General features: G+C 45.1%; 1 protein-coding gene across 1 annotated transcript; it reads left to right on the forward strand.

Moving 5' to 3' along the window:
- The first annotated feature begins 19,815 nt into the window (after window positions 1-19,815).
- Window positions 19,816-25,638, forward strand: LOC103820662 (phospholipase A2 inhibitor and Ly6/PLAUR domain-containing protein-like). Its single transcript, XM_009095381.4, has 5 exons — window positions 19,816-19,953; window positions 20,959-21,075; window positions 22,954-23,103; window positions 23,232-23,372; window positions 25,253-25,638. The coding sequence occupies exons 1-5, from the start codon at window positions 19,905-19,907 to the stop codon at window positions 25,480-25,482; spliced, it is 687 nt and encodes a 228-aa protein (XP_009093629.1). The 5' UTR covers window positions 19,816-19,904; the 3' UTR covers window positions 25,483-25,638.
- The last annotated feature ends 504 nt before the right edge of the window (window positions 25,639-26,142 follow it).

Below are 26,142 nucleotides of genomic sequence, written 5' to 3' on the forward strand. Positions count from 1 at the left end.
ACCTGGACTATCTGGATTGAGACTGAAACCACTGATGGAATCCCATGCAGGATTTGACCAATTGAAGGAAGTGCTCACACATCCTTGTGATACAGCACCCCACCAAACCAGTGTCTGATGAATCCTTCCAGCTTTGTGCTGAGTCCTTGGCTTGATCTTTGTCGAGTTCCTTGAAAGTGCAGTCAGAAGGGAGCTGCCATGCAAAGGCTTTGCTGAACTTGTGAGGCACCATTTGCTCACCACTGACTTTTGCCCCTTCTACCCTGCTTCAGACACTTGTTTCTTGAGAATCCAGCTTGGAGAAATATTTCTGGAGCCATTATTAGCACTACATAGTGCAGCTTTGCTGTTGTTGGCCTATGCTTTTTGTCTGGTAGCAGATGTGGGACATGATGAGAATTCAGTATTGCTGATTCTCCTTTCCCTCTTGGTTCACTCTTGATGATGTGTATGTGAACAGAAGCAACCAAGATATTACAACTTAGGAAATTGTGGGGAGCTGCAATGATTGTGTGTTCTCAGTCTGTCCCATCTGTACAGATATCTGTAACCAATTAATTAACCATGGATCCACAACACTTAAAAATTATCCACTACTCCTGGGTTAATCAATGCTATGACTCAAAAGAAGGGAAAAAGAAGAGAAACTGACTTAAGCTGAGGAAGGTGTGAGACCAGAAACACACATTTTGTACCTTGGTGATATTCCAGATGGAGCCAGACACACTGCAGGTCACAGACACTGTAAGACCTACAGAACAGCCTTCACAGGGCAACTCAGAGGCTCTTCCCACTCCTGCTTGCACTGCAAAGACCTTTCCTGGAAGAGCCTTCTTTTTCTGGAAATAACCTCCCCATTACCTGTCCCCAGTGTGGTTGGTCCATGCAGGTGAGTGATATGCAGGTTCTAATCCTTCTGTTTCTTGAAGTACTGCACTGTCATGAGCAGGAGAGAGCATTATCACGCCCACTGATTCTCAAGAACTGCAATGTCAGTCAAGCTAAACAAAACTAAACAAAGAATTTTATATGACAGCAAATGAACCAGAAGAGATTAGTGTGTTGGAAGAAGAGACAAATAAGAGAAAAGCACATTTTGTACTAGTCATCCCACAGCTGGCCCTCATCACCTCTCTTACTGTGCGCCACACAGCCAGCCCAGGACCCCTTTCTCTACCTGTCCTGTCATGCTTTTCTTAGACAAGCTGTGCAGCCTTAACTTGTTCTTCATGGAAGCAAATGCATATTTCAGTATTTATCACTCTTTTTTACCAAAACTAACTGTGAAGTTCTATTCAGATTCAAGCCTTGCCTCCTCTCCCCACAAATGAGCTCTTTCATAACTGACTTGATTAGGAGGTCTGTTGCCTGTGAAATTACTTACACTGGATTGTTACCGTAAGGTGAGGCAGGGCTTTTGTTCTCCTACATGCACTTGCACATGAGGCTCATTACATTCTGAACTGGGTCTGACAACCAGTAAGTCAAGGATGATTTGGCTGCAACTGGTCCCTGAACTAGGTTTTGTGGGCTGTAATCTTTCCTTCCTGTGCAACATAGGCATTAATCCACCTCAGTCAGCAAGACAGCAAGCTGTGTTAATCCCAAAACACAATTATGAAGCAGAGGCTATTTTAGATTACCAAAGGTATTTTGTTGGTAGTGGGGGCAACTCAGAGACTGTCTGCTGCTGACTGCTCATCTCAGCTCTCAGGCTGTGATGAGCTCTAGGAACACCTAGAATGTATCTGCCTGAAACAGATAATAATTTTCTGGTTTATTTTTCAACTAAAACAACTCAATGAACCTCTCTCACTGAACCTCACTGAACCCACACAAAAAGTTGGCAAAGGTGGTGGAAGACTGTACCCCAGAGGCTTTGTCTGAAGACCTGCACTTCAATCTCCTGCTCAGTCTAGATGGGCTATCCCCAACATTTTACAAAGCTGGCCACTTCATATACATTGATTTACCTGTGTTCTGAGGATGGAGATAACTCTGGTGACCAAATCCAGGGCTGGTCCTTCATCCCTGCTAGAATCTTAGATGCTGGCAATTTTAACCTTTCTGTGTTTAAAGGCATAGACCCACAAAAGAACACTGCATTTGATCTGAAGCCATGGAACAGGCTTCCAAAATTAATTGATAGTACTGAGATTATGGGTGTGTAGTTGGTTAGAAGTGTGTAATATCACAGGGTGGAAAACTTGGAGTTTGGAGTTTTAGAATGTAGAAATATATATGAAGCAAGATGGAAGTTTTATCGTGGAGGCAAGTTGTTCTTCTTTACCTTCTTCTTCCTTCTTCTTCATGGGTTTGGGTGATGTTTTGTAATTAAACAGAAAAGTCTGCATTGTGGGCTTCGAGGGATCAGTTATTGAGTTAAAAGGGAAAGTAATATGTGTCCTTTCTTAATTAGATAATTTAGTCTTAAAAGACCTCAAGAGATAGCCATTTTGTGCCTTGCTAAAGAAAGGCTGCAAAACTCATATTCACGAGCCTGTTTTACTGATGAGAAATAATAAACACCTGAGTCCAAACATGAACTACTGTCCCAAGTGCCTACAATCCCAACCTCGAGAAATTTATACATCCCAGCTGTTTAAAGTGTAAAATAGTGAAGAAAATGCAAAGCTCATATGCCATGGAACACACAGGTGGAAGCATGGAAAGCAGATGGAGGCCTTGTGTTTTGTGTCACTGTGGCATTGGTGCCAATTGGTGCATGGGATTATGGAGTGAGGCATAGGCTGTATGGTCTCATTCTCCTTCCCCATACCCACAAATATCAAGTACATCCCTTATCAAGAAATATTCTATACAACATGCCCACAAAGAATGGAAGATCTGACCACAGTCCCAACCACAGTCATTTGCACAATAATGGTTAACAAGGTATAAAATTTACCCCAGTTCTGCATCTAACCAGAGGATCAGAACTGGACATGAAATTGCAGGGACAGGTTGACAGATGGGTTCTCTTCACCCTCCCTGGAACAGATACCTTTTGGTAAGCTCTGTGTCCTCAGCTGTGTGAGTGGTGACATGGGATATTAAGTTTGCGATTGCAATTATACTGCTGGTGCTATGTGTAATTGCTCTGCATTATCACCAGCAAACCTGACATGTTGCATTCAATAAATCATGATTTGTGAATCCCATGATTCTGGCTCTTTTGAATGTGATTCAACATATAGGTCATTGACTATTTTCACATCCAGTTTTGGACCCCTAGTTATGCTTTTGCAACACCAACTAAAAAGTTTTTCCTCAAGTTCACCTCCAGTGGACCTCCCAGAGTTAATTTTGTTACTCCTTATATCAACTGTGCCTGCTGAGAACAGCTCCACCACCGTAGTTCAACTATCTGTTGTAGATTTCCCCTTCAGACTCCTCTTCACCAGACTAATTCCAGCTCTCTGGAGTCTGTCTCTAGGACACGTGTTCTGTCTCCTGGTATTAGCAGCCCTTCTCTGCTCCTCCAGTTTCTTGGTAGCCCTGCTGAACTGGAGACCCAGCAGTGGAGACTGTGACTCCTTTGCTCTGCATGCCACAAAAGTCCTGACACAGACCAACACGTGGTTTGCCCAGTTTGCAAGGGGAGCACATTGTGGGCTCATCATCAGTCTGACATTAACAACAGGAGCTGGACTTGGTGATCCTTGTGGGTGCCTTCCAACTCAGGATATTCTGTGATTCTATGAATTTGGTAAGATATCACAGTCAGGGCAGGGTAGGGCAGGAATATCCATCATCAGTACCTGCACTGATGATGGACCCTTCCCAAAGACTCAGCAATGTCCGTGCTCAGTTTGCACACAAAACATGGCTCATGTTAAGGGACTGTTTTCCAGCCACCTGAGAATAAAAAAGCTGTAGCAGCAGATCTGCACTCAGAGAGATCTCAAATGAAAATTCTATTGCTTTGTGATAGAGAGGTGTGATTTAACTCCTTTCTCTGACTTACTCTGAAGCCCAGTGTCCCAAAAACATCCTAACAAGCAGTGTGGGAAACACGTTAATTTTAAATAATGACTGCATTGCATGTGGTCTGTAAATATCTCATCAGATATTGCTGAGGATCTCAGCTCTGATACCCTGGGAAAGTTCCAACATAGATAATTGCCTCCTGCCTAATTCAATTCAGATTTAATAGAGTGGCAACACTCAAGTGATTGCCCTGGGGTGAATAACTGGTGGGAATCAAGAGTGCACAAAAAGCACATTAAGAAACAGAGATGAAAATCCATTGAAAATCAATGTTTGGGGAAAAGTCCTCCTCCCTTGCCTCAGGAAGTCTTGAGCCAATTTCCCACTTTCAGCTGAACAAAAGGAAAGACACCTTGGGTTGCTCTCCTGGAAGGGTGATGAAGGATTACATTGAGGGTGGTGCCATGAGGGGTGCCACAATTCTTTTTGCAAAAGTCTTAACAAATCTCATGTTTTCTTCAAACCTTGTCAATAGGTATTATAGGGACCACGGACTTTAGTTTCTATGCACTTCTGTCCCTCCTATGGAAAAAGGAGGGCATTTTACTTGCCACCACTCTTGTAACGTGGTCTACACTGTGCATTCACAGCTGACACCATTTACGTCCTGTGTCCATCTGTGCCCAGTATTTAAACATGCCATCTGCAAAAGAAAAACAGACATATTGCTAGGACAGCTAGAGACAGGCATGTCAGAGGGACAAGAAGGCCTGTCTGGTTTAGACATGGCTAAGCTGACACTTGCTCCTGTTGTTGTTCTTGCACAGTCTTTCCTCACATGAAGCAAATGAAAATTGGTTGGTTTTGCTGAAGAAGAAGTCGCTGCCCTGGCAGAGGCTTCTTTTTCTACTCTATGTCCTTTGAGATTGTATCTGTGAAATTTATTGTCTCCTTAGTAGACTGAGAAGTTTGCTGGGCTCCAGGTTTCTCCGGGGCAGGTGCTGCATGTGCACCTTGCAAAAAATTTGTCAGAGATCCTACAGCCCCAGACAGGTGAAGGCAGGACAAGAAACAGCTGCTCCATGTCAGGTGGCCATCCTTGCATGGAGGGACAGGGGGATGCAGCTTTCCTCCACCTATCTTTGCTGTGAAAAATTGCACCACTACAACTCCACAATAAAAATCTAGAGATCTCAACTTCCTTGTGGTGCTGAGATCCTTCTGTTTCCTCCCCTGGGAGGCACCTGGCTCCTGGTGGTCTTCCTCCAAGTGTTCTTTCCAAAAATTGTGCAGTGTCTCGGGGGTAATCTCAATCTTACATTTTACAGTCAAGTTCTGAGTGTCTGAACATCACCCCACTGCAAAACAGTCCTTCAGAGAAGGCCCCAAGAAGAAGAAGAATCATAGAATTATAGAATGGTTTGGGTTCGAAGGGACCTTAAAGACTGCCTTGGTCCAATCCCCCTACTGTGGGCAGCAATGACTTCCACTAGACCAGGTTGCTCAGAGCCCTGTCCAACATGGCCTTAAATGCTTGAGGAATGAGACATCCACAACTTCTCTGAGCAATCTGTGCCAGTGTCTCACCTCCCTCACAATAAAGATTTTTCTCCCAATAACTGATCTAAACCTGCCCTCTTTCAGTTTGAAGCCAGTCCCCATTTTCTTGCCCTACATGACCTTAGAAACAGTCTCTCTCTCTCTCTCTCTCCCATCATAGAATCATGGAATTGTTTGGATTGAAGGAGAACTTTAAAAATCCTTTAGTTCCAACCCCCAATGTCCTTTCCACCTGTGCAGACGGGGATTCCCTCTCCCAACCCTCTTTTAACACTAAAGGAATCCCAGGTGGTGTCCCTGAGCCAGCACCATAGCAGGGAAGCTAGCCCAGAGCCTTCAATTCATCTCTGATCCCTGAAAACAGACCTGCTGTAGTCTGAGCAAGTACAGAAGCAGAAAATTGAGAGTAGGACCCAACGAGATTTTTCCATTTCAATCTGAATGGAATCAATTACTCACCCAACTGTGCTTTTCTTGTTATGTACTTAAGGGATATTCTCCCTTAAGTGAATTCTGAGCCAGAGACTTTTCTAGAGGGTGTGTTATAATTCAAATAGCAAGCTGGGGCAGCTCTCCCTGGCAAACTGGAGGTATTGAAAGGATCTTGGCTTCAGTAGATGAAGATAATTGGGCAAAGGAGAAAGAAGTCAGGAGAGAGAGCTCATTTCATCCAGTTATGTATACAGATTGTTAAGTAATCACATAACTTAGTAGTAATGATTCATCTTGGTGATGTCTTGTTAAAGCTCTGGGCTAGTTGTGTCTTGCATCCATGCTCCAGGCTGGAATGGGGACAAAAAACCTTCCCTGGCTTAGAGTGCTGGTTAGGTCTTGCATAAGGGACTCAGCTCTCTTTCCTAGTGGATGCAGAGGCTGGCTCTGAAGGGATTAATGTGCCCCATGGGTGGGGACTTTTGAACTGACAGGAGCAGACCACAGGTGGAGGAGGGTATCTGAAATGAGGGGAAATTTGCTTCAAGGCAGAGGAAAATATGGGGCTTTGCCAGCAGGCTGCTCTTGGCAAAGTCTGCTCTTGCCAACTGTAACCTTGGCAGAGACCACATACAAATCATGCCCATGCTAATTCTGCTGATGTTAATTAGACAGCCATTTCCTTTGAGGCTAAAGGCATTTTGGATAAACAGGCACTGGCCTATTGTCCAGGATTACCCTGGTTTAATCCTGGCTTTGGTTTAGGCAGGTTTTTTCATCCCCCTCATGGAACCTCTGTCTGCAGTCCATAAGAGGAATATGTTTTCTTTGACCATGACAGAACGGGCCCATAGTGCAGAGAAAAAGGAGGAGAAAGAACCTTTGCCCTTTTGGTAGGTCAGTCCAGCGCAATAGGGGACCCCATGTTACAGGCACAAGGTATTATTGGTGACAAGCTCAAGTGTCATGTTCTTAGCTTTGAATCCATAGCAAGCCAGACTCTGGACAGCCCGGGGCAAAGGAAGGTCTAAGAAATGGGAGTCACCAGATCATTCCTGGAATGGGGATGTCATAAAAGACCTATGGCATATTTGAGTTTCCAAGCATTGGGTGATGTCAGTTCAGCCCCATGTGATGAGGAATTAATTTTTAAGCTTCCTTTGCAGGATGTTCACTGAGTTTTTCAGTGCATGATGGAGGTGGGCTCACATCCCTGAAGCTGAACCACAGATCCTGCAAAAGGTCCCAGCAAAAAGTCAGGGACTGTGCGACTGAAGGAGGGGTTGTGCTTCCCTAACCCTCTCTACCAGGTCTGTGTGCTTCTGGGTCATGTTACAACACAGATTTAAACCAAAACAGGGTTTGAGTTCTGAATAAATTTAAATTAAATTAGCCAAGATTTGTAAAACAGAATTTAGGCAACAGATATGTTTTTATATGTGCCTGATCAAGCACATACACAAAGTTGGTGTGTGGTTCCCTGCCAGGGTCAGCCAAGCTAAATGTGGACAGCTACAACCTTGTCCTCTCTGTCCTTGCCAGCATGGCCTGAACACATGCCCTTTTCATTGCTGGATGGCTTTAGATCTGCTCCATGAACTGCCTTCCCAGGGGAGCACAAGACTGCTAGGGAGGAGGAAATAGGAGAAGGACGCACAGAACAGATAATACAGGAGAAGGAAGATGTGATCTTGGTTTAACTGGCATGGTGAGATACTATAAGGGCTTAGTGCAGTCAAACAACACCTGATTTGACCTAGAGACAGCAAAGTACAGTCTGTGCTGGGTCTGATCCAAAATAAAGCCTGCCAGATCAGAGTTAATCCTTGGAATACATTTCTGTCAGCAGTGTAAACTTAAGTTGCACCACGGCTTTGCTTCACATGGCTACAGCTTCTTTTTCTGGCACTAGGAGCCCCTGGGATGCATAGGGAGAAGGCAATAGTTTTCTGCTTCCCCAGCTCCCCACCAAAGACCAATTCCTCTCTGACATGCCAGAATGGCAGGACAAAAAAAATCTATTCCTTGGCACAGACAAAAGGCAGGTCAAGACGTGTATTCCACTGCGATTTTCTGCCTCATAAATTGCAGATCTTGATGGCTGCAAACCCACGTGAAGCACAAAAGTGATTCCCTTAGCAACAGGTGGTATAACAAGAGATCAGAGCAGCTGGAGCTACCCCCACAGGATGCTGTGTCTGGAGTCACCTGCACATTGCAGCACTGACTCTGCTTTCAGAGTCAGTGACGTTTCTGACTGTCTCCAGCCCTGCCACTGAGGCTGTCTCCATGGTGGAACTGTCCTGGGGAATGAGTGATGCAACTACAAGTAGCAGGTACTCTGCAGGGTTGTTTTTGGAAGGGTATTTATGCTGTCCAAGAGAACTCACTTAGCTCACTTGCTGTTACACATGAGTGTTTGAAATCACCTAAAGAATCACCAGCAAAGGTATCAGTAAAAACCAGATTTACTACAGAGCAACAGCATGACAAAGTTCACTGGCAAGATTCACTTTTACTATTTACTGGACAGTTAAGGCACACCAAGGAAAAACAAGCAACAACAAAATCAAACAAAATTCAACCAATCAAAACAGAAATGGGCCAAGAACTATCTATATTGTGTGTGTGTGAGAGACAAAAGGAGAGTGAAGGCAAGGATAAAAAGGAATATGGCCTAGAATCTTATCAGCACACAATAGTACTTAGGCTTAAATTACAACTTAACCTTAATTTATACCTTAAACTTAACTTATAATTTAACCTTAACAATTTAACAGAGGAATAACTCTTAACAGTGTTTAACTTAACTTGTAACTTCGAAGTTAAACTTAGCATTTTAGCAAAAGAACAAGCACTTAGCAACCTTTAACTTAGCCTATAACATATGACTTTGCCTTACTTACAGGCCTAGCTTAGATGTCTAAGATACTTAAACATCTAAGAAAGCAGCATTTCTTCGAGATTTACCCTATCATATGCACACGAGCATGCACACTGACAAAGAGCTGGTGCAAGGAAGGCACTTGTGAAAGATTCCCCTCTAAGGTAGGGAAAGACTCACTTTGGATGCCTTTGCTCCTCCCCAGTGGTCCAAGGGCTGGCCCCTGAGGAGTAGAGGTGCTGGTGTTGGCCTGGGATTTGTTGTTGTCCAGCGATTCTCCGAGCACAGCAAACATGAGAGTTGGCTCTGAGAGGCCCCACTAAGAGGGAGATTGCTGGTCACAGCCTGCTGGGGCTCAGGAGAGCTCCAGGGGTCTCAGTTTGGACCATTTCTTACAGAGTCACAAGACAGTGGGCTTTAGTCATAAGCATGTTTCATCCCAACCACAGTCTGGGTCAGCACTTGCTTTGAAAGTGTGACAACAGGGATGTTTCTACTACTCAGGGAAGAAATATAATTTCCAAGGCTGTTCATAAAGAAAACAGGAGCTTGTTAGACTGCAGCAGCTCCTGGGAGCAGTCTGTTTCTAATAAGCTCCAGAAGAGCTGAGCCCAGCTGAGTTTGCCAGCGAGCACTCCTCAGCTGCAGTACAGCCTGGAGAAGGCGGGGGGATGCACCACCACACCTGAGCTTAGCTCTCTTCACTGAGGGGTTTAGGACCTGCTGTTGCCTCTTTCCATGCATAGACACCGTGCTGGCATTACTGGGTGTGTTGCAGTTAAATTTCCCCAGGGATTGCATACACACAGTGTACACAATGTACATACACACAGGGTATGCAAACACACAGTGCATACACACAGCGCTGGCTTTACTGGGTCTGTTGCAGTTAAATTTCCCTAGGGACTGTGTCATGCAAAGCACTTCCAGAGTGTCTCGTGAATCTGTGGGTTTTATAGCTTTGGATCATCTGATCCGGGGAAAATTGTAGGGGTAATGCAGTACCTCAGCTCCTCAGATGGGATTGATCTTGCAAGCTAAGACTGCAAATTGGGCAACTAAATGCATTTAGGCAGCATTTTAATCTGAAAAAGCATTTCAGATACTGCTCCACAGTATCTGAAAAATCCCTGTGTGGCTGTCAGGCCTGACACAGGAGCTGCAGCAGACCCCTAGGAGCAGCTTCCCTTGGCCTTTCGAAGGCAGCATTCAGCAGATTTGAGTGCTACATCAATGGCTCTGCTTGGAGTCCCATGCTTCTTCAACACTTTGTGCCTCAGAACTGATCTTCACCCACAAAACTGACAGGGTTTGGAAGCCCAGATCCCAGTGGTGGGCTTTGCAGTCTGTGCTTCCTTTATTTCTCTGGTCTTGCGTAACGTGATAAGAAGAGTGTGTCTTTCCCAGCTTCACCTTCATTTTCATCTTCAATTACAACCTTTTTTGCCCTGTAATCTAGAGCGAGGTGACCGTCATGATGAGGTTTTCTGTGAACCAGTGAATGTAATTTTGCCATTCCTTATATTGAGATACAGACATTTTCAAGTCCTCCTTAAGACCAAGCAGAGATCTGGAACCAAGCTGGACTCCTTAACCTTTCCCTGTATGTTCATGCAAAAGCTGAAAAATAAAGATGACAAAGACTTTCTTAAAAAATATTACATTAGTGATTTTTCACTTATATGTAACTGCCCTAGTCTTTTAATAATCTTATAATCCCTGTTCTAAATATCTGCCTTTCTTCTTTCACGTTTTCATTTTCTTTCTGTATCCACCTGATTATAATTTCCATACATTTCATATCACTGGGGCTGGAATTTCCCATGTCTTATCTATGTGGCATTTAAAAAAAAAATTATTTTCTCATTATACTACATGATTAAGTTGTTATGTAAAATTCTTTTAATCTGTTTCCATAAAACCTAGTGTCTCTGGGGCAGGCTCATTAAAATCTTGTGGTTTCCCAGATGATTGCCTGAGGCCTAAAAGACACACAAACACCAGCCATTTGTCAGTATATCATCCCTATCAGGTACATTTGTAACATCCCAGGCTTGAAAAAACAGGGCAGACTGATTACAGACCACATTTGGAAGGGATTTTGTTTGCATGTATGTCACTGATAAGTTAAGAGACTTTTTATTAGGGATATTCCTGTTGTAAAATTTTAATTTCATGTAGCCAGGGTATCTGTAGCCTGATCTCCTGACTTGCTGAAACCAGTGACTTTTTGGTTATAGGAGAGTGAGGGCCTATCTGTGAAAATGTATTCACTGTCATACATTATCCTGGAGAGAGCTCCTTGCCAGAATGCTTTTTATCCCCACAACCAAGATGTTTGTTAGTGAGTGAGAAATCCTGGTCCATATCCTTTCAGTATGAGTAGGTAAAAGCATGACATAGAACCGCAGAAAGAATTACTAAGGTTGGAAGGGCCCTGCAAGACCATGATTCCAATTTTCAACCCACCACCACAGCCCATTCATCACCAAACCATGCCCTCAGGTGCCACATACACATGTTTTTTGAGCACCTGTGGTGTGATGACTCCACCACTTTCCTGGGCAGCCTGTTTCAGAACTTTATAATGCTTTTCAGCAAAAAAAACTTTTCCCTATTTCTAATCTAAACCTCTCCTGGCATGACTTGAGGCAATTTCTCCTTGACCTGTCACTTGTTGCTTGGCAGAAGAGATTGACCCAAACTGGGAACACCCTCCTGGTCAGGGAGTTGCAGAGGGGGAGGAGGTCTCCCCTGAGCCCCCTTGTCTCCAGACTAAAGAACCCCATTTCCCTCAGCTGCTCCTCGTCACACTTGAGCTGCACACCCTGCCCATCTCTGCTCCCTTCTCTGCAAATGCTCTAGCACCTCAGTGTCTTTCTTGTAATGTGAGGCCCAAATCTGATCACAGGTTTCAAGGCACAAGTCATGAAAAAGTTTGATTATCCCTTGCAAGGCCATTCAGGTGACTTGGTGCATTCTACCTTATTCTTTCCAATCTGTGCAATACCAAGGTCATTTGTCTTGTGGCACATAGCCCTGGACACAGGCCAACAGCAGCTGACACTGGTTTCAGGGCTCTCCCATCACTGGTGAAACCAGGTGGGAGGTAGCTGTGTGAGCACCTCCATGCCACACTGCACAACTCCTTTTGCTCTGGATCCTGGAGGCTGGAATGCCATCCCATACCCAGCTCACAGGACCTGAACCCATGTCTCCACATGGTGCTGTGTCACAAGCTCTTCCAGCTGGTGCTGAGCTACCCCAGGCGCCTCCATGCTCGGTGCTCTGGAGTTTTGCTAGGATCTCTACCCCTGTTAATCATCTTTGCTGTCTCTGGATATTTATCTGATGTTTCCTGTAATATTTGAATGCAGAATCACAGAATAGTTTGCGTTGAAGGGACCTTAGAGATCATTTTGTTCCAACTCCTCTGCCATGGGCAGGGATACCTTTCACTAGACCAGGTTGCTCAGAGCTTCATCCAGTCTACTAGTCCTGAATTCTTGCAGGCAAGGGCTTCCACAGCTTTTCTGGACAACCTCACTACTAGTTCCAGTTCCTCACTACCCTCACAGTGAAGACTTTTTATTTTGTGTGGGTTTTTTTGGTTTTTTTTTTTTTTTTTGTAATATCTTATCTAAACCTACTCTCTTTCAGTTTGGAACATCCACAGTACTACAACTTGTCAAGCAGTTGTTTTGCCTGAAGGCTTGTCTTGCCCAGAGCAATGGATGCATTTCCTCATGAATGTGTGAGAGAATGAAAGAACAACCAGTCAAATCCAACAACAGATTTTGCTTTCTGAAGTGACTGATGATTTAAAAATGCCCAGACCAATGCAGGCTTTAAGCAAACATGATCTTTGTAGTGCTGTCACACTCATTTGGGAATACCTTTATTTTATGATGCATATCAACCAATGAATAATGTTGGATTGGAAAGTGATGGAGAAGATGAGCATCACTTGGAAAGTTTGGATCATGTCTCCTTGTGCTGCAGGGCATGGGTTTCTGGGTTCTTCCTTATGCAATGTGTGATGCTTCACAAAAAAGGCCTGGCAAGAGAAGACAGAAACTGATGCTGAAAAGCAGGTAACACCTGGGCTCACTGTGGATGATGTGTGCACACTCAGGAAAAGTTCTGCAACAGAAAAGGATGTCATCGATGCAGTAACATCACACTTCTGAGAGATGGAATGCCAGAAATCGTAAGGAGGGTTCAGTCAGTTCCAGATCACTTCAGCTTAAGAAAAAGAGGTAAATGAGGTTGTCTGGATCTTCACACTTCAAAGATCTCCAACATAAACAGACAGTCTGCATCTGTGTAAAGGTTCAAAGAAATGCCTGCTTTCAAATGTTTCCCACCATGTGCAGAGTTTGTTGCCACAGCATAGCCTTTTGTCTCAAGCCTAGTGCTAACAATTTACTTTTCTTTTTCTTGATTTGGCTGTATCTGTCCACTTCCAAGGCAGGTTTTACTCACCTGTGACTCCTGCTTTTCATGATAAAATCTTTTTTCCTGTTGCTGGGACTTGGTTAGTAATGACTGAAGACAAAGAAAAGGTGGAAAACTGATTGAGTGATATTTTTCAGAAAAAATGCCTTTGTCAATTCACATCTCCTGTTTCCAAGTATGTAGTCTGTTTTAAGGAGGCTTTCCATGCCAGAGGTGTGCAGATGGGTGCAGTGGATAGCCAGATGGAAGGAGTGGATGAGTGGCTGAATGGATCTTTGTCCTCCAAAATCCCCCAGATCAGCCTAGCACCTGCAGTGTGTCAATGCCTCATCACCAGGCATTGTCTTTGGCTGGCTCCTTTTTTCCCCCCCACAAAATTAGGCTTTTAAAAGAAATGTATAGGTTCCCATTTTTCTCACTAATTCCTTCACAAATTCCAATGGGATGTAGAAGGCTGTCGCTTGTCCATTGCCTTCCCAGGCCTGGGACCTTCATCATCAGCTCCAGCTGTATGGGAGACTTTTTGTGCAGAAAGCAGGAAAAAACAAAGCCATCTAAACACATTAAATCAAGTTGCCAGGGGCTTGGGGTCAGGCCACTTTTTCAAGGGACAAGAGCAGATCCAGGTTACTTGAGAGCCCACTTAGACATGATTCCTGAAACACTGACTTTCTATTCCATTCTGAGATTCCTAACCACTCCCATGAACAATAAATATAATGTGTAGATATTATTATTATATTAAAAAAGTTCATCTTATGTATTCATTGGGGTTTTTTTATAGCAGACCATGCAGCATTAACTTTGGCTTGATGTACCAGGTAAAACTGGTAAACTGATCTGCATCAGCTGCCAGCCTGGAACTTTCTCCGTGAATGAGCTCTGATGCCAGTAAAGTTGCACATTGGAGAAGTTCACCAAAGAGGAGGCTGAAATAAGAATGTCTAATAAGAGGTGTGAATATCTAATTAGGACATACTTTCTACATCATCCACCAATGGATTAAACAGGTGCTGTCTTCTTGAATGCTCAAAGATGACTCATGCTGGAACAGGGAGTTTATTGAAGACACTGAAGTGCGTACAAGTTTTTCTTCCTTCAGGATATTTTTAAAGCAGTTGGATTCCCTGGCAATTATTCCTGCTGAAGAGGTAACTACTGGCCAGGGTGCCAACAATTCACCAATGTTAATGGCCTGAACGGCATAGTGTCAAAGGTAAAATAAAATGTCCCTTGCACTCCTTAAAATGTCTTGATCTCTTGAAGGAGGAAGTTTCATGATTTGATAGTGTTCAGCAATTTGATTTCTGTGTATTTTCTCAGGAGTGTTGCTGCACAGGTGCAATACCATGTTAACTACCATGTTTTTTAGCCACAGAAGAAAGGATTTAAGCAGCTTTATGTTATTACATTAATATTATTTCTAGCCTTCAGCTTCTCTTCCCCAGTTCACAAATTCTGCCAACAGGAGCTCTCACCTTAAAAGACTGACCTGGCTGGCTGGAAAGCGAGCCCTGAAGGGTATTTTTAAGACAGGCAGATCCAGCACTGGCTGTAAGAGGGAAGGAGCCCCTGTATGGGGAGAGGTGGAAGGAGAAGGCTCAGTGCAGCCACCTGGGACCTGGCACTGGCACCATGCCACGTAAAGTCCACATGGGAAAGTAATGTGTGAAAATTGGCACCTATTACAGGAATGCTGCTCTTCCAGACACACAGTATTTCCTTCCTGACAAACTCTTGGTTCTCTGACTCCCATGGAGCCACGGGTGTGACTTTGCTCCCCTGAACCATCTGGGTGCCACCAGTCTTCCCTCCCCAGGTCCTGCTTCAAGCACCAACCCCACATCAGCTGTAGGTGGGGAGAGGCAATAAAATTCCCTCTTTTCTGGCCGAGAGTTATTTGGTGAAGCAGTGGGGGGAGCACAGCTGAGGGGGCATCTTGAGAAGCTCCATATCAGGAGTGGCAACTAGATTTATGCTGACCTACCCCTTGGCTGGTTTATTTACTTGTGCAATCACAGCTAAGACAAATGACTGTCAAATTGACCTGGTCTAGTGGAAGGTGAGAGAGGGTTGGAACTAGATGGTCCTTAAGGCCCCTTTCAATCCAAACCATTTTGTGATTCTGTGAAAACTTCCTCAGCTATAGTCAGCAAGCACTTAGTGAGACTTCGGCTGCTCTCACTCACCCTTTGGGGCAGATGCACTAACCCTTGCATGAAGTGGTTAGAGTTGCTGTGTTATGTTTCCTTGCCTGGTTAACCAGACTAGCAGTTTTTGCCAATCTCTGTTCTGGAGAACTAGGAATCAGCTCAGAATATGGGTGGATTTGAGTCTTCTATAGGTTTTCTTATGGGCTGGATGAATTCACCATTGAAATGTCGTAACACATTATGGTTCTGTCTTCTTGCACCATGGTTAACTGGAGGTGAGGAGACACCTTTGCTCTACTACTCCCACAGAACCTGTGCCTGGGCTTTTGGAACACTGCTCTTTTATTGGAGGTATTACTTAGGCATGTTCTTTCACTGTTGGAGACGTAAAAGGTCCTGAAGTCACAGAAAGCCCCATGTTAGCATAGCTCAAATGTTAGCCCAGTGAGGTTGGGAAGTTAGCACTGTCTTCTAAAGAGAAGAAGAAGAGGAGACATTGTGGTTAAAAATGGCTATGGTGATGGTCCCTCCAGCCTTTTCCAGGACCTATGTCCTGATTATGTGGGTTAGGGGCAACACCTCTGCTGTGGCTGCCAGTACTCTGGATGACCCTTTGGATGCAGCTGAGCACTCCAGCCTTGTGTACAGGGCTTAGTCCTGACCACCAATTTGTCTGCCAGTTGCAGAAAGGGCTTTGAGGCTTTGGGCTGCTGGGAGCCCTTGTCCCAGTGCTGCAATGACTGTGAGGGATGAGGGCTGGCAGCCACTCTGGGCTTGCCTGGTTCCAGGGCTCTGTTGGATTCACCCTTCATCCAGGTGCATCCTCTCCTTCTGGCTCCTTCTCAAGTGTTTCATCACAGGAAGAGAGTGCTCCTCTTAGCCACAGCTGATCTCACCATCAGAGGGTTTATCCTTAGCTCTGACCTCACTTCTTCTTTTTTAAAGCCAACATTGTAAGTCTTCCTTAGGATCCTCCCTTTGAACGCCAGTTAGGACTTTGCAAGGCTTTCCTCCAGTATCTCCTACAGGAACCATTCACTCTTTCTAACCTTTACTTTCTTTGTCACACTTTTGTCACTTTTATTTCTTTTTCAGAGCTTTCTGACCTGGGTTCTTCAGCTGTGATGTAAATCTGATATATTATTTTCATGCTTTGAAGACGTGCCTTTGTGTTTGGGTTCTTGGAATGAGAGAAAATAGTATTAAGTTGCGCCATGAGAGATTTATAGTGGATATTAGGAAAATGTCTCACAGAAAGGGTGGTCAAGCACTGGAAGGGGCCACCCAGGGAAGTTGTGGTGTCACCACCCCTGGAGGTACTAAGAAGATATGTAGATATTTCATTTAGGAACATGGTTTATTGGTAGGCATGGCACTATTGGATTGATGGCTGGACTCAATGTTCTTAAAGGTCTTTTTCATCCTAAACAATTCTCTGATTTTATGAAACCCACTGGAATTTTCTGCTACAACTTTGCAGGACAAATTCACATATGCTTTTAGATGCTCCAGCATCTAGATAGATGTCTTTCTTCTGCTGATCATAGAATGACCTTCCTTTTCATTTTATCCCTTTTCATCTCCCCTTCCTACCAATCCTATTTTCAGGGTTGGATTTTTAACTTCTCTGGTCTCACAGATTTCTGTGACCTCCCCAGCCTCTGTCTCACCTCCCTGAAGAGTGTGACTGCTGTGTTATCATCCTTCTCTCCTTCTGGAAACATGGGCACGCTACAGATGACAGGCACTTCATGCACACCATGAAATTAAAAGAAAAGAACCAATTTAGAAAGAATCTTGAGAGAGAACATCTAATCCATCTCTCAGCCCTGAAGCAGGATCCTATCAACTTATATAATCCCCTAATAAATCTAGTCTGTTTCTCCAAGCCACCCAGGATATAGGACCCACACCTTCCCAGGCAATCAGCTTCACTATTTGAAGTGAAGAATTTCACTGTTTGAAAATTCCCCCAATACCTAATGTAAACCCCCCATGACAGTTTTTCCTATCCAGCCCTGTTTTTCTGTAGACCTATATGATGTGACTGGGTGTCCCCTGAGCCCCTTTATTGTTTTTGTATCCTCTGATAAGTCTTATTTTCCAGGTCTCTTATTGCTGCAGATGGTGCCTCCTCCTTGCTGTGCTGGGTTTCATCTCTAAAAGAGCACATGAAAAGGCTGCAGCTTCACACCCTCCCTCCCTGAGAGGTAGGAAACAGGTGAGTTTTATATGATTCAGTGAGACTAGTGTGGTCATGTTCAGGGAAAGCCGCCAAGCACTTCCCTAATCATTTTAAATTAAAGGGTGCTGTGTTGTGTTAAGTTGCTCTGCTTCCCCCTCAGTTGTGGATGGTTGGTTCTGTTTTCCCCCCTTTAGTTTATATGGTTCAGGCCTGGCTCACTCCGCCCGCCTCCTCCCTGCAGGTCACCCCTATTCCTCCCAAATCCCAATGTATCCTTCCTTAAACTCCTCCCTGGTGCCCTGCCTGTCACTCGGCGCTCCCTCCCTTCCCTCTAGAAAGTTCTAGCGGGAGCATCGAGTGATTGGCTCTGGGACCAGGGCCCCACCCCCTTGTTATTCCTATTGGTTCTCCCCTTATGTCACTCCCTCAAATGCCACTCCCCTCTTTGTTCCCATTGGTTCTGATGTTGTCTCCACCCATGTTCTCAGTACCCTGTGTAACCTCGTGTGAGGCGGAGGTCTTTGGCTTCAGCTCCAGGATTTCCCAGTGTTAAAAGCTACTACATTCCTCAGTTGGAGGATTTCTTCTGCTGGATTGCTGCCGCGAGCCCCATCCATTGCAGGGAGCTGTGCCCGCTATAACGTGGGGCAGTTCTCCCTAGGCGCCCTCCAGGCTAACCAGGCCCAGGAGAGTGCCCCTCAGCTGCAACCAGTGCGGAAGGCTTGCCGGGCGACAGGAAGGTACGAGCCCTCCCTAGGGACTTCTCGCTGCTTCAAAAGGGCATGAAATTAAAATCAGCTGTGAGACAGTCGCATCTTCTCATCTTCCTGTTTGTAACTGCAGTCCCACATTTAGTCAAATGGCAGAATCACCCTGATCTTGGTACCCCTGCCTGACTGGGGACATGATTTTATTCTTTGTGAGGTTTAAGACCAATAAGAAATTAATTTAGATCCTGAACAGGCTGCAGTCAGGACTTTGATTTAATTCTAACATATCTACTGCAGCATGAGACCATTTCTGAGCTGAAAAAGAATTTCTGGGTGAAGATACAATTCTCCCTGGTTTCCTTGTGATATCAGCTTTATGGGCAATGGGTGACCAAGGCTCTTACCCAGTGTGATTCCTATTCAAATAGCACTGCGGGCTTAGCTAAGAAGGGGTCCAGCTGGACTACTCAGTGTATTGGGAAATGTCAAAAGACAACTGTCCTTTGAAGAGGTTAGTCTCTAAAGGGAAAGGAGCATGAGGGCACTTAAGTTCTTCCCATCTGTCAGTGCAAAAAGTCCTGGAGGGTCTGTGTCCAGTATGGTGCAGGACAAGAGGATATCTTCAGAGTAGGGTATGGTTTCAATGAGGCAGCACGTCCTGATAAAACCTGCACATGGGGCAGGGAGCCAGTGGGCCAATGGCAAGTTGGTCACTGCTACTTGTCATTAGCCCATCATGAGATGCCAAGGCATAGAAAACTGCTATAACCTTACCTAATGTGGGACCAGGCTGTCTTGCAACCACATTGATGCTTTCTCTGTGCTGACTTGGTTTAATTTAAAGCCCAGAAGCACAGTAGGAGACTTCCTTATCAACTGCCAAGTGTTTTATATCAAAACCCAAACCCTAGAGTAGTGGCTTTGCTGCTCTGATGTATTCAACCTGAGAACCCTTGACTGAGCCTGCTCCAAGATGTGCTTTGGCAGTCACTTGGCAAACTGAAGCTGCACTTTAGCTTGGAGAGGAACTTCACTGCTTTGGCACTGCTGCTTTCCTGCTGTACTGTGGGCATGAGAGCACCTGACTCTGTGGTGGGAATGACAAAATGGGAAACCAGCCATCAAAAACTCAACCACAGGAGCAGCCAGGAAATTCCCACAAGGGAATTTCCTGGCTGCTCCTTGCTATACTTTGTTTCTTTGGGCCTAACAGTGAGAGGACACCAGGGCTTTTCAAATCATTTCCTCTCCATCATCCATATGGATAGTGGAGGCTGAACATTGTTCAAAGTCTTTACCAGAGACATACCTGGTATCACCAGGAAAGGCAGTCTTACCCCACAGGATGCAGATCTACACAGGGGAAAACCAGACAGCATCACTCGTGTCAAGAAAAAGGCAACACCTGTGCTTTAAAAGAAAAAGCAAACACTGATGTTAGTGCCCAGCAGTATATATATATTGTTCAGAAAACTTCCCCAACTTCTACTTCCCTAAAACACTCCCTTTCCTTCCAGTTTATAAAGCCCTTGTGGCACACAGTGCTTTGTTGAGTGAGATTTGGCAGCTCCCTGTGTTTATTTCCCATCAGCATGAGGGTATCCCTTGGGCTCAGTTTCCTCCTGGCTCTCCTGGACCCAGGTGAGTTTTTCACTGTGGGGTTGTGAGACACGAAAGAGGTGTGGGAATGGAGTGCTTTTTGTGTGAGGCAGTTGCTGCCATCTGAGCCATGAACCCCCCCTCATTTTGGGGGATTTGCACTGCAGAGGGGTGGGGGTGACTGGTCTTGGGGGGATCTCTGATCCTATGAGCCAGTGTGCAGATAAAGGTGTTGGCATTTGCAATGTGAGCTCACAGTCTGATTTCTGTGGTGCTCACTGGTGGTATAGGCAGGACAGGCATCAGAGTGACTCAGGTTGCCCTGAGGCAGACAGACCCTTGGTAAGCTGAATCGATCTCCAGGCTCATTTATTTTACTCATGTTGAGGGCTGTGTGACATTTTGGACATAATGTCATCTCAGGTGTCCTTCAGCTCTGCTTCAGAAGAGCACAGCTGTCTGGGAGGTCTTGGGATACAGCAGATGGCCATGGCCTTGCAAGGTGCCTTAGCTGGCACCTGGATTTAGGCAAGTGACACATGCCCTGGACCTATTAATCTACATGCTGGACTCTGTGGGGCTGTGCCATGGAAGGGATCTGTTCGCTCTCTGTTGGAATACATGCTATTCCTTTCTAAGTGTATCTGATACTCTGGTCTGCTCAAAGTGTTCCAGCAGGTATCTGGTGAGGTGGTTTCCCCTAATGCCTACAAAGAGATAATGCTTACAGAGAAACTCTGCAGTTTGTACTGAGTAAGACAACCTGCTGGCAGCTCTTGTTCCCCAGCCACTTGGGTGCCCTTATTTTCTACATAGAGAGGATCTGGGGTCTGTGAATCCAGGAACAACTGAGTGCCCGCCAGGATGAAGGAGTTTGTAGGGCTGCTGTCATAAGCAACTCTAGAAAAGCCCAACAGAGATTGCACAATGAAACATAAGGGAAGAGAAATGTGAAAAGTGCTGATCAATGCTGAAATCAAATATCAGTGAAAGAGGAAGTGAGATCCCTTATGACTGCTGCTCAGGAATGTGTCTCCCTCTCCCTAGGGACCTGTCTTCAGTGTGAGATATGTCACAGCATGGGAAAAAGCTGCTCTGGCCCCATGAAAGCCTGCACTGGTGGTGAAGACACTTGTGGCATTATTCTGCATGAAGTCCTAATAGGTGAGACAACCTCTAAGCCAGTGTGGCTTTCGGAGTGGGGCTGGCTTGGGGACTTGTCCTTCTCTCCCTGCTTCTGTCACTGGTAATACGGTCTATCCTTGGATAACCTGTTCATTTTTCTTTTACTGACATGACCCAGAGATCAGGATAGTCTGGGGTAGGAAAAGCCTTTTATTCTTCTATTTCGAGAAGCAGTTTTCTACTGGAAGGGTTTGGTTCTTACTTGTGGAGGGAAGGACCAAAACCTCTTAGTGGGAGGAGACACTGGCTTTTAATTTTGGTGAGGGTGAGTAGTTGAGTCAAGAAGTTGGGAGACTGAACCATGTCTTACACTAAGGTGCTGACACCTAGTACTGGAGATGCACTGGTGATGTGTGGAGAAAGAAGCTTGCCTGTCCTCAAGTAGGGATGGGGACACCATGCAATCCTGGAGTGCCACCAGGGCTGAGCTATCACTTTATCATAGTGATCATTGTTATGAAAACGAAGGAGGCCAAATTTCAGGAAACGATTGAAAAAGGCTCTTGTTTATTTAAACACAAGCCAGAGAGAACAGAGGATCTGGGATAAGCCCAGATCCCCACACAACACCTCGAAAGAGGAACAAAAGAACTCTCCAGAACAGAAAACTCCCCTTTTTATAAGCATCCCTGGTCCAGGACTGGTGGGTTTTGGATCCGTGCACCGATTGGTGGAATTTGGGCACTTTTATTGGTCCTTACCAATGTTCATTCTGGACCAATCATTTCTCCAGTGCGTCGAGTGATTGGTTGGTGCTCCGGCCCAATCACTCTCCAAGTTGTCCACCCTCTACCCCCACCAAGTCCTGGACACTTTCCCTTCCCCCACAACAAAACAACTCCCCATCCTTTCCCCAAACATTTTAACCACAAACTCATAACAACCATCATCATCATCAATCAGTTTAGGTTGGAAGAAACCTTGAAGATCATCTAGCATCAAACCCCCTGCCCTGGGCAGGGAGGCCTTCCACTAGATCAAGTTGCTTAGAACCCCATCCAACTTGGCCTTCAACATTGCCTGAGATGGGAGACATCCACAGCTTCCCCTGGCAACTTGTTCCAGTGTCTCGCCACTCTCACTATTTAGAATTTCTTCTTGATTTCTAATCCTAATCTGCCCTCTTTCAGTCTGATGGCATTCTCTCCAGCCCTATTAGTTCATGTCCTTGTCAAAAGCCCCTCTCCAGCTCTCTTTAGGAACTGTAGGTTGCTATGAGGTCACTGGAGGAGCCTGCCCTTCTCCAGGCTGAACAACTCTTTCAGCTTGTCCTCACAGGAAATGTTGTCAAGCAGTAACTATGCCCCTGTAGCTGATAAGTCAAAGCTGGTGCTGGGCCCTGACACAGTTGGACACTCAGTTGTGTTAGAGGCATGGCCTCAGTCATTTCTCAGCCTTGGTGATGTGATTTTTGCCTTTTAGACTGGAGCCCGGCTCATACCCTACCAGCTTTGGTGCAGGCAGCGCCAGTGCCTGCCTTCTGCTGCTGCTGCACCCACCTCTCATCCTTCAACCACTTCAGCAGACTCAGTTTAGCTGTTCTGCTCCCCTTTACACCTCCTGGGCTTGGCTGATGGGGTAGACCAGACTTGCCCACGTCAGGATGCTTGTGGCTGGGATGGACTGTGCACTCTGCAGATTTTACACAGGCTGAGCAAGCCTGGGCTATGGGTCAGAGGCATGTGTCACACCATCATCTCTGCAATGTCCTGGCTCACTGGTGATGCTTCTCAGAGGGCTCAGGGGACCCTCTTAGGCCCTGGGACAGCTGCCTAGAAGATGGTACATGAACCAACGGGAGGGGAAGCGAGTTACTTTGTGTTGAATGACTCGGCGTTGCCTTCTGCTTCATGACAGGGGGTATGGCCATCTCTTCATCCATCAAGTCCTGCCTGCCATCCCACATCTGCCACCTTGGTCCTGTCACCGTGAACTATGGGAAGGTGAAAGCAAAGAGCCACTTGGTTTGCTGCACAGGCGATGACTGCCGGACCACCTCCGTGTCGTGTAAACCATTTATTTTCCTTATAGCCCATCCTCTCTCTATCTGATCCATCCCATGGTGGGGCCATCACCTGTGTTACTCCTTTCATTCCCTTATTGAAGCCAGCTACAGCCCGTGTCTTTCATTCCAGTGCCACCAGATAATGATGTGCCCAATGGATACCAGTGTCCTGCCTGCTACAGCGTGGACTCCTTTCAGTGTGGTAGCGAAGTTGTAAACTGCACTGGCTCTGAAGACCAATGTGTTGACCTTGCTGGGTTAATGAATGCCGGTAACTGCTTATCATTTGGGGCTGTTTGTCATCTTTTTGGTAAAATGGGTGAAACTAGTCTAAGATAAAGCTCTACTGAGATAAGAATGGGCAAAAGGTGTGAAATAAAAAAAAGAGGAAGATACAAGGAACTTAAAGCTGAAAACTGAAAACTTCAAGCTGATCAAAGGGCAGGCATTGTTTTCCTTTCCTTCTTCCCAGTCATGCATGGATAATTGCTGGAATTCTTCATAACACAGCATAACTGAGATCAAGAGTGGAACTGGTTTCTTGGGGCAGTCTGGTACATGGGCGTGTAACAAACTTGACCAAGCCCCTGAACCTTCTGTCCCGAGCGAGGATGTATGAGGATGAGTCTGGATCAAAGCCAGTAGCCAGCTCAGTGGAGGTTCAGATGGAGCTTTGCAGAGACACTGCTTTCCCATGGTGTAATACCAGCCACATGGGACAAGACACTGTTGCAGTGGTGCTTCTGCATGAGGAAAGCTGGGGCCAGATCCCCTGCCTTGAAGAACAGCCTTTGAACAGCTCCGTCAGACATCTTTTTCCCACTTCAGGTCCTGTAATTAGAGAGAGGAAAGTAGACAGCAATTTTTCTGGTCACTCTCCTTTCCACCCCTGCTGCAGGTGAAAGACTTCCACCTGTCATGGCACACCTGTGCTCCAGCAGGCAGGACAAAACCCATGGAAATAAAGGGCAGCAACAACAGCTGTAGGAGCAGACTGAAAAACAATTATCTTGTATATGGTTATGGATGAAGTTCCTTTGAGTTGATAATATTGCTAGGTGATGATGTGATGCCTGAAGGTCCTTCCAGAGACTTTATTAATGTGCTGTCCAAACCCTGAATTAGATCATGTTTCACAGAGACAACATGAAGGAAAATAAGAATTTTCATAGTCACAGCAATGAAAATAGAGTGGCAAAATTAATTCAGTGTACGACTGAAATAAAAAATCCTCCCAACTTGTCTTAACTTGATTGATCACCCACTGTGAATGGAGAAGGCCTGTGCAGTGTGATAAACTGTGCAGAGAAAGCAGCAGTGTAGGGGAGCACAGCAAGGTGAGGAGCTAATGAAGTGCCTTTACCTGTTATTTGTGTTTGAGATAAAATTGTCCAACAAAGTATTCCAGATCTCTGTAATCTGCACAGCAGAGACACATGAGCAGCACTAGCAAAAGCAAGCAAAGGAGTAAGAATATCTGAATGGGGAGTTAGGCACTCAGCACCTGCTCAGGTCTCCTCTTGCAAATGCTCCAGTGGTGGCAAAGGACAAGTTCAGGTTTCGGTGGGCCTGCCAGTAGGTTTCTCTCTTTGTTTGGCTAAAATCCTATAAAAACTTCAATAATTAATTCCTCTTAATTAATACCTCAGGCTGTATTGTCATTGAGACTTCTCAACTCCATGTCAAATCTGACTGAGAGAAAAGTCATCCAGTTTGAATGTCATGAGAGGGTCAGAGAGAGAAGGAGACAATGAATACCTGGTTTCTTTAGGAAGCCAAAGTTTGGGTAGAAGAATCTTTAAATGTGAGAAAGAGAACTACTTAAGACATTTTCACTTTTTAAATTTAAATGCTTGGAATTTTTAGAAGTCATCTTTATTTAGCAGAAAGAAAGAAGGCAGACCTTAAATCACTTATATTTCAAGTCAACCAAGTTGGCCTTGGTGTTTCCTCAGATTTGTTCAGCAGATGGCCTTGGTGTTTCCTCAGCTTTGTTCAGCAGACAGTGCTGGTGGGTTTGGAACCAACTGGATGTAACAAATGGGCAGTTCTTAGCTTGGAAAAGGGGACTGCACTGACCAGGGTGGGATTAATGTTGGGGATTGGATCCCTTGATACATGCCATGTATTTCTTCTATTTCCCCTGCACAGGTGGACTGTCTCTGAAAGCTGCCATGAAGGGTTGCACCACCATTTCTGAGTGCAGTATGGTAGGAGATGGAAAAAACAGCCTGGGGATGATGGACATAAAGTTGAAACGGTTCCAATGCAGACCAGCTTCTGCTATGTACAGCGTGGTGTACAGTGCTGGGGTTGCCCCTCCACACACAATCTTCCTTCCTGTCCTATCAGGATTCATCCTGGAGAAGGTACTTTTCTGAGTCTCACTAGTGCTGGGTTGAGCAAAACCCACAGCAAACCCCAGCAGTGGTTTGCAACTTAGTCCTTTTTGCTGTAACTTCTTCTGCATGGGGATTTTATTTTCAGATTAGCTTTTCTTTTATATTTTCACAGAATAAAGACAGCACTTACACTTCTTTTGTTTCCTCATTGATTTAATCTCATTTAAACCTTCATCAACCAATTGTGGTTGGTTTTGTGTTGCATTCTCTCAGTGCTTTGTCCATACTGAGACCATATGAGACTGTGAAAAGCCTTCAAACCCTTCACAAGAATTGGGTGCTCTTAAGCCAGCCCTAGAGTCTACATCCACTATCTCAGTATAAGTGGCAACTTACAAAAACCACTTTTCCAGGCTCTGAAAAGGTCTGGACATGAGCTCCTGAGAGGTTCACTCCAAGTAGTGACATTTCCAAGTAGAAATGTCACTTGCCCCTTTTTCCAACCCTTGTATCTAGTTTGTCCAAGTAGGAGGAGTCCCTCATTTCATAGGGCTGCTTCTGCCCTGGGCTACAAACTGCTTCAGAGTATAAGACCCTGCAATAAGCAAGCTGCACCTGGCAAGAAGTTGCCTTACTAGATACTCACCAGTTTAGTCTTAAGTTTCATGATTATATGGAATAAATGCTTATGTGGAGAAC

The sequence above is a fragment of the Serinus canaria genome, chromosome Z, assembly GCF_022539315.1.
Source record: "Serinus canaria isolate serCan28SL12 chromosome Z, serCan2020, whole genome shotgun sequence".
Taxonomy (NCBI): domain Eukaryota; kingdom Metazoa; phylum Chordata; class Aves; order Passeriformes; family Fringillidae; genus Serinus; species Serinus canaria.